Source organism: Mchenga conophoros, linkage group LG2 (genome assembly GCF_057382185.1).
Source record: "Mchenga conophoros isolate Kocher_MC1m ecotype Shallow Benthic linkage group LG2, M_conophoros_male_GT1.1, whole genome shotgun sequence".
NCBI classification, from domain to species: Eukaryota; Metazoa; Chordata; class Actinopteri; order Cichliformes; family Cichlidae; genus Mchenga; species Mchenga conophoros.
Window position 1 is genome coordinate 9,754,625 of NC_140527.1, and position 14,895 is coordinate 9,769,519.

At 40.8% G+C, this 14,895-nt stretch overlaps 2 protein-coding genes across 2 annotated transcripts; both read right to left on the reverse strand.

The window, feature by feature from the left end:
• Positions 1-1,277: 1,277 nt before the first annotated feature.
• Positions 1,278-3,854, reverse strand: LOC146581682 (uncharacterized). Its single transcript, XM_085285820.1, has one exon. The coding sequence runs from the start codon at positions 3,813-3,815 to the stop codon at positions 1,578-1,580; it is 2,238 nt and encodes a 745-aa protein (XP_085141946.1). The 5' UTR covers positions 3,816-3,854; the 3' UTR covers positions 1,278-1,577.
• Positions 3,855-10,543: 6,689 nt separating this feature from the next.
• Positions 10,544-12,261, reverse strand: LOC146581683 (TBC1 domain family member 2A-like). The gene is made up of 4 exons (XM_085247064.1): positions 12,091-12,261; positions 11,821-12,006; positions 11,075-11,196; positions 10,544-10,745 (listed from the first exon to the last, which is right to left on the reverse strand). The coding sequence occupies exons 1-4, from the start codon at positions 12,259-12,261 to the stop codon at positions 10,544-10,546; spliced, it is 681 nt and encodes a 226-aa protein (XP_085103190.1).
• Between the last annotated feature and the right edge of the window lie 2,634 nt (positions 12,262-14,895).

Sequence of the window (14,895 nt, forward strand, 5' to 3'; positions counted from 1 at the left end):
AGCCATGTCTGCACAATGTTATATCATGAGTAATATTTTTTTAAATCCAGCTAAATAAAACACACACATGCACACACAGTGACATTTTAGACCTTCTTCAGAATACTGTATATACTATGGGCATCCTTACATTATTATTTATTACTAGAGCTACAATAATAAAGCAATGAGGAGGGGGAAGTAATAAATATGAAATAATGTATTTATGATGATTCCATTTGTTTCACTATCCACTCTGTGCAGGGCAAAGCTTATTACATTTTTAAACTGTAGAGATACAATCATTTTACTGCTGTAAAATCCAACTTTTGTCTTATTTAAAATATAAATCTAATATAATCTGCTTCTTAATGTATGTTCTTTAAAATACAGCGTGTGTTTTTTAATATATTATAATTATAATAATTATTATGTGGACATGCATATTAGATCGTTTTTTTAGTGAAATATAATCCCTCCAGAAAGGCAGGAAATGCCCAGAAACTTACTTTAAAACTAAATATGTTCCCTAAAACGGTGACAGAGCTACAGACCCATGACAGCCTTACACAGGTAGCCAGCAGCTATGACCAGCACTACTTGTGCAGTTAATAAAAGGACAGGTAATGTTTGTCACGCTGTTGCACACACAGCACGCTCGTTTGTTTCAGTTCGTCAGTTGCAACAAGACAGCTTACCAACGTGTATGTAATAAGCTAATACTCCTGTGTGCTACACACTACAGTGTGCGCTGTACACCTACTTACTGGGTTTGTCGCATCAGTCTGTGTCTCTGAGTTAACTTGTGTTTCTCCTACAGCTCCGGACCGCAACAAATGCGCGTGCTCTTTGTGAGCTCGTTCCCGGCTCGTAACCAGCGCGTTCTGCCGTCGAGGGCGATCATTGGTTAAATGTGATCATGTGACTGATGCAAGCCAGATCCTTTTATTTAGCAAAACTATGATTAATAGTTAAATATTATTGTTGAGGGGCACAGACAGGACTCCGCACGCCCACACACATAAAATAAATAAATAAATAAATAAATAAAATTTAAAAGTTGCCTCAACAAAAGGGCACTTTGGGCACTCATCAGGAAAGGGGCGGGTGCTCAAGCCCCTCTAGCCCCCCCCTCTGCACGTCCCTGGTCTCTATCCATCTAGTATTAAATCTTTCTGGGAAACAAGTATGTATATTATGCACACACACAAACACACATGCAGCTATTACCTATTTCTTGTTTTTATACCTAAGATGAATTATTGTTGAATGAAGACATTTTTCAAACAAATGTAAAATGTGGGCAATTGTGTTTATTGGGTAAAGGAAAAGGCAGAAGGGGGGGAAAGGATAGAAAGAATGAAAGAGAGAGATGAGAGAAAACCCCAACAATCCCCTCTGAGCAAGCAGCAGGCGACAGTGGATAGGAAAAACTCCTTTTAAAGTGAAAGACACCTAAAGGAGAAACCTATGGCAGAACCAGGCTCAGGAGGGGGCAGTCAACTGCCGGGACTGGTCGGGGGGTGAGGGTGAAAAAAGAAAAAGGAGGGAGGGGAAGGGGGGAAATGAAGATGGAATAGAGGTGGAGGAAGACGAGGTTACATCAGGTGAGAAGCAGCAGTGCCCCTCCTCCAGAACCAGTGGAAGCGTTTTTTCTTCTTTTTCAGATACTCTTCCACCAGCACTTTTTTCTCAATGATGAGGGTTTTCAGCTCATCGATTGTTTCTGCGTTTTCTTTCTCAAGTTTGTTGCATCTTTTCACCATGTCTTCTAATTGTTCTTGTTTTTCTTTAAGCTTGTCTTTCAGTTCTTTAACTGTTGCCTCCTCTATTCGCTTTGCCTTGTGCACATCTGTGTGCATGTCTTCCAGCTGCTGGTTTCTCTTCTGGATTTCTTGAAGTCTACACTGCAGGTCTTTATGTGTTTTCTGTTGTTCTTGCTTTTGCGCCTGGATTTCAGTGTTTTTGTACTTCAAGGTCTTAGAAAGTTCCTCAAGTTCGGTATTTTTTCTCAGCATCTCATTGATGCTACTCTGCATCGCTGAGCATTGTTTTTCCAGCTTTTTCTTTTCTTCTTCCAGTACAGTTGATTTGTACTTTGTTTCGTTATACAATTCTTGGAGTGCTTGATTTTTCCTCTGGAGATGAAGTTTTTCTTCTTCCTGTTGTATTTTCTGTTGGTCTTTTTCTTGAAGAAGCTCTTTATTTCCGTGCACTTTTTTATCAAGCCTGATTTGGAGCGATCTGTGTTTTTCCTCCATCTCGTCAAGCTTGGAGTCCATTTCCTTCTGTTTCATTTCCATTTGCTTCTTGTCTTGAAGCAACTGTTGACTTTTGTGCAGAGTTTTGTCATGTTTCACCTGCAGCGCTTTGTATTTTTCCTCCATGGCTTGGAGTTTGCTCTGCAGGTCTCTCTGCTCTACGGGCTCTTGTTTCTTTTCTTGGAGGTTCTCCTTATTTCTCTCCAGAGCTTCATCAAGCATTACTCGCAAGCCTTCATTTTGTTTCTCAATGTTCCTCAGCTTGCAATCCATTTCTTCCTTTTTTATTTTCTGTTGGTCTATCTTGTGAAGAAACTCTTTATTTCTCTCTAGAGCTTCATCAAGCATCACTTGCAAGCCTTCATTCTGTTTCTTGATGTGCCTCAGCTTGCAATCCATTTCTTCCTTTTTTATTTTCTGTTGGTCTTTCTCGTGCAGAAACTCTTTATTTCTCTCCAGAGCTTCATCAAGCATCACTTGCAAGCCTTCATTTTGTTTCTCGATGTTCCTCAGCTTGCAATCCATTTCTTCCTGATGTATTTTCTGTTGGTCTTTTTCTTGAAGCAGCTCTTTATTTTTGAGCAGTGTTTCCTCAAGAGTTAGTTGCAGCATTTTCAGTTTTTCCTCCAAGACTTCAAGCTGGGAGTCTGTTTCTTTCTCCAGCATTTCTTGTTGCTCTCTCTCTTGAATGAACTCTTTATTTCTGTGCACTGTTTTCTCAAGCTTGATTTGGAGCGATCTGTGTTTTTCCTCCATCTCGTCAAGCTTGGAGTCCATTTCCTTCTGTTTCATTTCCATTTGCTTCTTGTCTTGAAGCAACTGTTGACTTTTGTGCAGAGTTTTGTCATGTTTCACCTGCAGCGCTTTGTATTTTTCCTCCATGGCTTGGAGTTTGCTCTGCATGTCTCTCTGCTGTGTGGACTGTTGCTTCTCTTCTTGGTGGATTTCCTTCAGTTTTTCCAGAGCTTCGTCAAGCTTCTCTTGGAGCTCCTGATTCTTCTTGACCATGTTTTCCTGTTTTATGCTCTCTTTTTTCTCCTTTTGGAGCAGATCTTTATTTTTTTCCAGAGCTCCATCAAGCTTTTCTTGGAGCTCCTGATTCTTCTTGAGCATTTTATCCCCTTTAATGCTCTCTTTTTTCTCATTTTGGAGCAGATCTTTAATTTTTTCTAGAGCTTCATCAAGCTTTTCTTGGAGCTCGTGATTCTTCTTATCTTGGAGAGCCCATTGTTTCTCCTCAATAATACCTTCCCTTTCCTGAAGCTGGTAGGATAATTTTTCTAATTCAGCGCTCTTTCTCTCATTTTCTTCTGTCAGGATCTTAATCTTTTCTCTGTTCATGAGATTTTCCTTCTCCATTTCTTCCAATCGCTTTTCCTCTAATTCCACCTGTTCATCCCAAGGAAGAGAGCTGATGTAAGGGTCTAGGGACTCATACCATGGAATAGAGCTGGGGTCAGCTTCTTGTCTTTCTTGCTCTTTCTGAGACATGTTGGAGTCTGTATACCGTGAGTACGAAAAGTATCCAGATGTTTGAAAATGCTTTACTGGTGAACGTTTGAATGCTGCTAACATAAGTGCTGCAAATAACGGACTGAAAGTTGTACCTCCTCACCCCTATTTATGGATTCAGAAGCCTGTGACATCACAATTCCATAAGCCAATGAGGTTGTCACATGACATTCTAGAATGAGGTCATGTTTTTGTATGAATTTTTTAAATAACATCAACATTCCGTAAGCCAATGAGGTTCTTACATGACTTTTGAATGAGGATAATTATTTTGTGTTAATCGACATATCCTGCTGCAGCTCAGAGCTCGTGAGCTCAAACGATCCTCCAACCTCAGCCTCCCGGTAGCTTGGATTACAGGCACGCGCCACCGCACCCGGCGAGAAGCAGCTACGTTAACAGGGCTTTTAACTATGTCTGAGGTGACATCATGACACTAACCTGCTGCCCATCATTAGCAAAGTTGTAATGATGGGCAGCAAAGATGAGGAATGAATGGTGCACAATTGTTATATGCAAGTTTTTAGAAAGCTCGTGGTTAACCCAAGAGTATTTTGTCACAATATCAAGAAGAGTAAAGCTTCAATGTCAAGAATAGATAGGAATATAGGGAATTATATATTTTTATTTAAAGACAGGACTCACATGTTTTCATTTCTAGTCTTTAAAACCTGTCTCTATCAGGGACGTGCAGAGAGGTTTAAAGGGGCGGGTGCTCAAAGTTAAAAAGGGGCACATTGAACCATGCTGAATAACAACAACACACATTCATCAAGAATCTAATATGGGAAGGGCAGGGCTGTGTTGATCTGAGACTGTAGACATTAAAAAGTCCACAGGAGAGATGGTAGCTGATTAAACAAGTTTCATGAGATAATAACAAAATGCAAAGATTGGTGACAGCGCTTGGAACCATAAGGCAACGAAAAACTGTGACATAAACTCGGCTCTGCCTGTGAATCACTCTTTGCTTCTCTTCTTCCTTCCTTCCCATCATTTCATATATCACTCTCCACTTGCTGTCTATCTGAGAACAAGGCACAACTTGCTATTGCAATAAACTATAATCTAATTATCCACACCTAACAACTCTTGCACTTAATCTATAATAAAATGATGACAGCAAAATGTTATAGCCCTGCCTTTAGTAGCCTCATACAGCTCCTACTGTTTCCTCCTCATGTCCTTACCAGCCATGTCTGCACAATGTTATATCATGAGTAATATTTTTTTAAATCCAGCTAAATAAAACACACACATGCACACACAGTGACATTTTAGACCTTCTTCAGAATACTGTATATACTATGGGCATCCTTAAATTATTATTTATTACTAGAGCTACAATAATAAAGCAATGAGGAGGGGGAAGTAATAAATATGAAATAATGTATTTATGATGATTCCATTTGTTTCACTATCCACTCTGTGCAGGGCAAAGCTTATTACATTTTTAAACTGTAGAGATACAATCATTTTACTGCTGTAAAATCCAACTTTTGTCTTATTTAAAATATAAATCTAATATAATCTGCTTCTTAATGTATGTTCTTTAAAATACAGCGTGTGTTTTTTAATATATTATAATTATAATAATTATTATGTGGACATGCATATTAGATCGTTTTTTAGTGAAATATAATCCCTCCAGAAAGGCAGGAAATGCCCAGAAACTTACTTTAAAACTAAATATGTTCCCTAAAACGGTGACAGAGCTACAGACCCATGACAGCCTTACACAGGTAGCCAGCAGCTATGACCAGCACTACTTGTGCAGTTAATAAAAGGACAGGTAATGTTTGTCGCGCTGTTGCACACACAGCACGCTCGTTTGTTTCAGTTCGTCAGTTGCAACAAGACAGCTTACCAACGTGTATGTAATAAGCTAATACTCCTGTGTGCTACACACTACAGTGTGCGCTGTACACCTACTTACTGGGTTTGTCGCATCAGTCTGTGTCTCTGAGTTAACTTGTGTTTCTCCTACAGCTCCGGACCGCAACAAATGCGCGTGCTCTTTGTGAGCTCGTTCCCGGCTCGTAACCAGCGCGTTCTGCCGTCGAGGGCGATCATTGGTTAAATGTGATCATGTGACTGATGCAAGCCAGATCCTTTTATTTAGCAAAACTATGATTAATAGTTAAATATTATTGTTGAGGGGCACAGACAGGACTCCGCACGCACACACACATAAAATAAATAAATAAATAAATAAAAAAAATTTAAAAGTTGCCTCAACAAAAGGGCACTTTGGGCACTCATCAGGAAAGGGGCGGGTGCTCAAGCCCCTCTAGCCCCCCCCTGATCTCCTGCTATGCACCACAGACCAACTGCCCCGACGAGGAGAAGACAGAATTCTGGCGCGCCCTCGACGACCACCTGCAAACGATTAGCCCTGAGGAACACGTGGCGGTAGGCGGCGACCTAAACGGACATGTAGGCAAGGGGAGAGACGGATATCACCGATTCCATGGCGGCCAAGGATTTGGGACCAGAAACGACGAGGGTTGCCGGGTACTGGACTACGCAGAGGCCCACGATCTTGCCGTGACCAACACCTTCTTCAAAAAGAAGCCGGCACACCTCATCACGTACTCCAGCGGCGGCAGAGACACCCAAATCGACTACTGGCTAGTCCGAAGACCCCATCTCAGCCTAGTCACGAACGTAAAAGTCATACCATCAACCAATATTGGCCCTCAACATCGGCTACTTGTGATGGATCTCCGACTCAACCTTGGCCAACGACGACGAAGAACACCAACCATGACGGTGGAGAAGATCAAGTGGTGGCGCCTCCCTGAGGGATCCAATTTTTATCCATTCATGTACCAGCTACTGGCTTTTTGCTGTTATGTTCTCATATCGCATGAGAGTTTATTTGCCAGGTGTCAGAAGTCTAATAATGAATAAAGTTCAGGATATGCTTAAAAACTCACCTCAGTATAGCCGTCATCAGAAGGAAGTGCGCTTCACTGACTCATCAACTTGTCTCAGGCTTTCCACAAAGTTTCACAGTTGACCTTAAAGTAAGATGCTGCAAGCTTACCTTGCAGTGTATTCAGTGGCGTGTCTAGAAAATTTTTGTTGGGGGGGCCAGGTAGGGGCACAGATTTGGAGAAGGGTGGCAGATGTAATTGGCAGATTCTACCAACCGTTAACCATAATTCAATAATCCTATAAACCTAATAACCGAATGCGCTTTTAACTCTTATTAGAATGAGATTTTAACCACTACGGTGCAAAGTTTTTAGATACTGTGTTGATAAAGTACAAGAGATACAATCAGTGCTTTGTCAGTGTTTACTCAGCATTCAAGGACATCAATATTTGCATAGTATTTTTACTGACATGTAGTGCACATATGTTTTGGGCAAAAACATTTTTGAATATTAAAATACGAACATTTTTAACATACAATTGGCAAATTAGCCAATGCCTGTTAAAAAAAAGAAGATAATCTTCTCACAAACTGGTGTTTGATTTTGAAACAGGAAAAAAGTGGGGAAACAAATGAAAAGACTAACATTTGAATAAAACCTGAAAGCAAGTAAATACTTTCTATGCTGCCTTATGGTAAACTTTGGTAATATTGATCAAGAGCAACACTGGCTTATGATGAAATACAGTCAGCTGGCATGGTGACACTGCCAGTATAACCTGCAGGACTGGACTGGGACAGAAAATCGGGCATTTTGACTACAGACCGACCCACCAGGTGTTAAAGCCATAAAGCCTTTGAATGAAAACAAACCCTGTTGTGACAGTGATGTACAGTCTTGTTGGTATATGTATGATTTCTATACATTTTACATCAGATAAAAACTTTGGTTGTAAGATTTAGATAATTATTTAATAAAAGCTAGATATTTTAAATGAGAATAAGAAAGAAAAGTATTTCTTTGTGCCCCCCTCTCCCTGTTAATGCCCTACCTGGCCCCCTGGAAACACTTTGCTAGACCCGCCCCTGCACAGTTACCAGCTGTCAGCTACATAGAAAAGGATCCTGGTGTTATTTGTCTCTCAGAAACAGCTCATAACTTCAACTCATTCATGTCACCTAAAAGGTAAACCTGTTTCTCCATCACAGCTCTGATGATTCAGTAAGGACATCTCCTGGTTTCATCTTCATGTTTCCCTCTCACCAGATATACAAACCGACATCATGACCAGCAGCTTTACAGCTGTGGCTCCAGCAAACATCAGCTGATACTAGAAATTAATATTAAATAAATTCTAACAACAGCTGATCAAGCTTAAACGTGCTGCTGTTGTTTAGCGCGACATCCGCTGGTTTCCTCTTTCTGGCGCAAAGTGGGCGATAAACAAACAAGAGAGAAAAGCCGATATGCTGATCACTGATCAGTTTTATGATTGAAGTAGAAACAGGAGAGGAGAGAATGAGAGAAGAAGAGGCAGCTGTGCAGCGTAAAGACAGAATAACTCCAGCTTTGTGTCTTTTTTCCATTCTAGCTAAAGTCCGGAACAAACTGCGTCTCTTCTCAGCTCAATACCAAACACGTAATATTTTCTCTGAATGAGGGACCATCACATTTTTTAAGGAGCCGTTGGCAACTCTACTAACTAACCTTATGAATAAAATAAAGTTCACTATCAGTAACATCATAGCACCCACCCACCTAAAAACTCCATCAAGCTGGCTAGAACGCAGTATGAGTTATTGCAACTGAGGGTAAAAAGTCAGCACAACGAAAATAAACTGCACCTAAACTTGGTTCATATCTGACCCAGATAGACTGCAGGTCATAACTTCTTACCTGAAGTTCAGTTCACCTGACACTGGGACTGGCGGCTGCTTCGGGTCTCTCCTCCTGCCTCCCCTTCCCTCATCCACCTGCTGGCCTCTGTGGAAGCCCCGCCATAGCCACCACCAAACAACTGAGTTATTTTTACACATCGACCTGCATCTGGCCAATCCACCACCTCTCATTGTTCATGCCGTTACAAAAAAAATAAAAAATAAGTCACCGGGCATATGCCCGGTATGCCCGATGGCCAGTCCAGCTATGTTAACCTGCAACCAAATCTGCAGCTCCATACAGCAATGTTACGACTTAGATTATATCTTATAACTCATGACTCTTATGTTAGCTGCCCTCAGTAGCATACTGTCAGAAATATTCCACAGCTGCAATAATTCTTTAAGTGTTATTTTTTCCTTGGGATTCTAATTTCACCGAAGTTTACTAAACTCAACAAACTTAATATTACTTACCGGGACATTTATTCTGTCCTCATTTTCTTTCACCGAAAAATTGTTTCCTGCAGTGCCGTCTTTCGTGCTTCGCTCTCCTACCTTTGCTAACGTGACGCACATAGCGCAGAAGCCGATGCTGCATTCACTTACACTCGGATATCTGAGCTTCACCGTGAAAACATAATTGGACATTTGATATTTGATTGAATTTTATTGTTTTGTCTTTGGGGTGGCACCTGGGGTGGCCAGTCTGGTTGGGGGGGTGGCCTGTGCCCCCCCAGGCCACCCCGCTGGACACGCCACTGAGTGTATTACTTTTTAAGGTCTAAAGACCTTAAAGTGCGCTATAGATTGAAGTGATTTGAACTGACAACAGGGCTAATTCAGCACTTCAAGTTAACATCAATAAAAGTTTTTAAATTTATTCTGATTTCCGTTTGTTTTCATTGCCTGTGCTATCTGTTATTTAGTTCAAATTGTGGGTAGATAATGCTGTGCTGTCATGTGACCTGTTCTCTCATGTGTGCCTTTCTCTTGTTTTGTATGTATTTCTCGTTTGTTATTTATTCCTATTTTATTCCTGCAATTGGTATGGAATTCATTTTTTAAAAAAATGATCAGTGTTTTGAAATTAGATGTGATGAAGATGTGACCTTAATTTACAAAACCAACATCATGTTGGATTCAATGAGACATGAAACTAGTGCATGAAACAGGTCTCAGTAAATGTTCTCATAGACTGCAATACACTGCCCCCTGCTGGTCATTATAAAGTCTGCAGATGTCATTTGACATGAATGTCATATTTGTGAAACAAAATAAAGGACTCTGTAAAATAAATGAAAATCAAATATTTATATACAGAATATTTATGTACAAATGCTGAAAAAGACATTTGAACAAGATGCACACCCAGTAAAATTAAAAAAAAAAAGAAAAGTCAGTTTTATCATGTGACTATCATGCTGTCATTTCTGCACAATGCACTTTACACCAGATCAAAATAAAACACTGTGAGGTCGTTCTAACCGGAAGCCCAGAGAGCGTCGACAATGCAGCACAATGCCCTGAAGCATCAGCATCAAAATATACTTCAAGTACCAAAAAGTACTCATTGTGCAGAATGCCCTATTTTTGAATAGCTGGACATTTTAATTACTTTATCACCAGCTGTGACTACAGGTGATAATCAACCATGTTTCATAGGGATGTGACTACATTTAGAAATGTCACGCATTTTTAGGTATAAAGCAAAAGATGCAATGAAATAAATAAGCTATCACATATTAATCCAAATGAATTCACTGAAATACATCTGCACATTTCTGCAGCCTGACTTATTACACACGTGAACACAGTACACATTTGTTTACTGCAAGCTTGTTTCAGAGATGTGATGCAGTTAAATCTGTATGCGTCTGTTTCCTTGTAGTGTTAGTAGAGATGGTGAACCTGACACAATCCTGTGTTTGGTGTGAAGGAAACCAGTTAACAGCCGGTTTAGTAAAATTCTCTTGAACTCATGGAAAACTCATCGTCGTCTCGAAGTGAGCAGCTGAAGCGTCCCGTGTGATCAGAGGTCCTCGTCGTCCTCGCTCACCATGACGTCGAGCTCTTTGTCTTTCCGTACGACGCTCTCGGTGATGAACTCCTTGTGCTGCTCCTCCAGCTCACGCAGCTCCGCCTGCAGGCGCTCCAGGTGGAGCACTCGCCGGTTCATCAGCAGCCGGCTGGGGAATGGGTTCATGTCGTTGAAGGCGATGCTGGTCAGCTTCCTGCATGGACACACGCAGGTGGAAAGGACTCGATCACCAACACAGAGGAACTGGAAACTGATCAGCTTGAGTGTTTCTGTTTTATGCTGCTTGATACTTCAGGTACTGCAGTTTGAGCAGGAAATACTGGACTGACTGGACCACATGTATCCGAGAGCTGCAGATACTTAAAAATCTTTAAATTGTTGTTACTGTGATCAGGGAAATTTAAACTTCTCACAAAATTTCAGTAAAAAGGGTTTGAAGCTCAAAGATTCAACAGCTACATCCGCTACACTTCTGAGAGTGTAACAGCTCGTAGATTAAGGCGGGTGGAGGCGAGTGCGTACCTGGCATTGGAGACGGTCTTTGTGAAGAAGCGTAGGTACTGGTAGATCTCCACGCTGTCGTGAATCTTCAGGATGTCGTCCTCTTTGTATTTGAACAGAGCCAGAGTGTATCTGAAGATCACCTGCAGCACAGACACGCATTTCATAACAGGACACTCACGCCACACAATTAATTGGAAACTTTGAGGAGGTGAGTCATAAAATTACTCTTTCAGTTGTGGTGCAGTTGGGCCCTTTACTCATTACAGCTCTGATCGATTTCCAATAAGCCACTTGGTTCCTCAGTTGCCAGATAATATTAACTTACTTGGTAGTTGAGCTTTAAGTTTAAATTAAACTTTTGGGTTGGATCTACGTGGCTGAAGCTGTTGTCAGCATTTATCCCTGTGTGGTATATATTTCTGTGTCTGAACTGTGATTTTATTTCCTGAGACAAACGATGTAAAAGCTGTGCTGCATTTGTCACATTGCAGAAACAAGCCCAAAGGCATTGTCCCGCTCATCGTCTGGATTTACGCTGCTTGTGGTAGACTGTGAGGTCGTTACTAGAATGATCTGCTTTCCCACTCCTATTTCATGTCACATGACAGTTCCCCATGCTTAGTAAACAATGTCTTATTACTCCTAAAATGTAAATAAAGACATCTAAAGGTGAAAACAAAATCATTTTTGTTTCCATGGACACTACTGTGGTGCATTCAAGTGTTGTCTGCATTTCTGTCATGGTGTGTTCGGGTGTATGGTACCTTGGTACCCTCATACAGGAAGGCGTCCCACAGAGGCATCAGGATGTCGCTGGGCAGACTCTCCACAAAAACCACCAGGAACCAGTTGAAGGTGACCAGAGAGACGTCAATGTTGTGATCCTCAAAGTGAGATGCCAGGCGAGGAAGCTTCTCCGCCATGAAGTCCTTCAGCACGCGCTGGTCCGCCTGAGCACAAAGACTCACAGAGATCAGCCTCACTGATCACTAAAACAGATCACAGCAGGCAAGCAGGTGAGTGTGTCTGCTGACCTGAGAGGCCACCAGATTCTTGGTGTAGTAGTCCTGTGGCATGATGGCTTCCACGACTGCCACCAGACACCAGAAGGCGTCTTCGTCACTTTGGAGGACCAACAGAGCGAGGGCCGCTAACCTGTGGACATTGATAGAAGGTGACGTTGTGTCTGGAAGGCGGGTCCACATAAGAACTCAGATATAATATTTATATTTTTGTTCTAACCTGTTGAGTCCCTGGCAGCAGCCAATGGCAAGGTTGTGCCAGCCAGCAGGATGCTGCGGAGCTGCTGAAGGGCGGGGCTGGAGTCTGAAAGTAAGAGCTCGTTTAGACTCTATTCTGTGAACAGGCTTGCTCCCACGAATATGTGAATTCATCTGTAAAAGAGTTTAACTCTAATGCACCTGTTCCTCCTGCTCCCTGCTGCAGGGCGGCCTGTTGGACTACGAATGCCAGTGCGGAGCTAAGAAGATCAAAGAGGAGCTGTTGTTCTTGAACCTGCCAAAGTGAGTAACCTCAAATCGGTCCCCAAAGGCCTCAAACCACCACAGTTCAGTCGGTGTCAGTTTTGTTCATGTCATGTCCTCCTTGCGTCTTCCTTTGAGCCTCTCCTCTTTGTCTCATCTCTTTCAGTGTGCTGATCCTCCAGCTGAAGTGGTTTACGTTCACTCCATCGTTCACCGTGGAGAAGAAGAACAGCCCCATTGTTCTGACACAGCAGCTGGTGATCAGCCAGGACACAGCCTTTACTGAAGAGGTAAGGGAAAAGGCACACCGTTCATTTCAAGTATGGATGGAGCCCATTTCTAAGCTAACGGGTGGTGCCGCTGCCCTCTCCCAGTAAACTGCTCGCTATTTGTTGGTCAGCGTGATCAGTCGTTTGGGCTCCTCAGCTTACAGCGGTGAGTGGGTGCTTTCAGACACATGTGCTGAATGCAGGTCAGCTTTGAAAGTTTATGAGACGTTAATAAGTGCGCCTTCTCCTCTCAGGACATTACGTCTGTGACGGCGTTCACCAGATGAGCGGAAGAGACGACGTCACAGACAGCCGGCTCACGTACGATGACGAGTTGGTCTGCCAGACCACGTGTGAGTCTGTGTGTGAGCAGCGGCAGAGAACAGCTTACCTGCTATTCTATAAAAGACAGGTGACGTCTCCCAGCAAACAGTCAGCATGTCTGTGCAAATATTCAGTGTAACTTGTAGAAAAACCCTCACACTCAGTTTATTTGTGTTTTTCTTTTTCTATTTCTTACTTTCTTTGCCGCACTAGAAAGGCAGCAGAGTCGGGACTCAGATCTGCAGCAACACCTTCATTGTTATTGTTATTATTGTTGTTAGTACTGTTGTTGTTATGATTGATATTGTTACTGGTATGATCAGTTTTATTATTATTATTATTATCATTATTAATTTTTTAATACATTTGTTTATCTTTATTATTATTAGTAGTAATGTTGTTGTTTATGTTGTTATTGTTATTATTATTACTGGTATTTTTGACATTATTATTATTATTTTGTTGTTATTGTCATTATTAGTAGAAGTAGTATTAGTTATATCATTTTTATATCAGCCTGGAGTGAACAACATGAAAGCATGGATCCATCCTCCCTCACATTCACAATTCAGGCTGCTGGTGTAATCGTGCGGGGGATATTTTCCTGGTACACTTTGGGACCTTTAAATGCTACAGTCTGAGTATTGTTATGACCACAGTGTACCCTCTTCTGATGGCTGAAAGTAAAAGGGGGTCCAGTACCGTTTCCGGTACCAGGCCTACTGACAATTTAACATAATGTAAAATGGTAACATCGTAAACATAATGTTACAATTTAACATAATGTAAAATGGTAACATTGTAAACAGAATGTTACCATTTAACATAATGTAAAATGGTAACATTGTAAACAGAATGTTACCATTTAACACAATGTGAAATGGTAACATTGTAAACAGAATGTTACCATTTAACACAATGTGAAATGGTAACATTGTAAACAGAATGTTACCATTTAACAAAATGTAAAATGGTAACATTGTAAACAGAATGTTACCATTTAACACAATGTAAAATGGTAACATTGTAAACAGAATGTTACCATTTAACACAAGGTAAAATGGTAACATTGTAAACAGAATGTTACCATTTAACATAATGTAAAATGGTAACATTGTAAACAGAATGTTACCATTTAACACAATGTAAAATGGTAACATTGTAAACAGAATGTTACCATTTAACACAATGTAAAATGGTAACATTGTAAACAGAATGTTACCATTTAACATAATGTAAAATGGTAACATTGTAAACAGAATGTTACCATTTAACACAATGTAAAATGGTAACATTGTAAACAGAATGTTACCATTTAACACAAGGTAAAATGGTAACATTGTAAACAGAATGTTACCATTTAACATAATGTAAAATGGTAACATTGTAAACAGAATGTTACCATTTAACACAATGTGAAATGGTAACATTGTAAACAGAATGTTACCATTTAACACAATGTAAAATGGTAACATTGTAAACAGAATGTTGCCATTTAACATTAACGGATTTACTTTACCAAATGGACCATCCCGGCCTTGCCGTATTGGTCTATTTGATTCACCTTTGTTTTTATTGTTTATTTTATTTTCACTTGCTACATATAGGACAGACATGACTGGGGGAAAGAAAGGGGAGAAAGAAAGAGGGAAAGAAAAACAGCAGGGAAGAGGAATGGTGATAAAGGGCAAAAAACAAAAACCAACAAAACAAACAGACAAAAAATATATATATCAGTCACTTCAACTCAAAGAAGTCCAGA

Coding starts and splice junctions, on each gene's coding strand:
- LOC146581682 (XM_085285820.1), bottom strand. CDS start 3,815: ATGTTAGCAGCATTCAAACGTTCACCAGTAAAGCATTTTCAAACATCT.
- LOC146581683 (XM_085247064.1), bottom strand. CDS start 12,261: ATGTGGACCCGCCTTCCAGACACAACGTCACCTTCTATCAATGTCCAC. Junction 12,007..12,090: donor AGAATCTGGTGGCCTCTCAG/GTCAGCAGACAC, acceptor CTTTGTGCTCAG/GCGGACCAGCGCGTGCTGAA. Junction 11,197..11,820: donor TCCTGTATGAGGGTACCAAG/GTACCATACACC, acceptor TCTGTGCTGCAG/GTGATCTTCAGATACACTCT.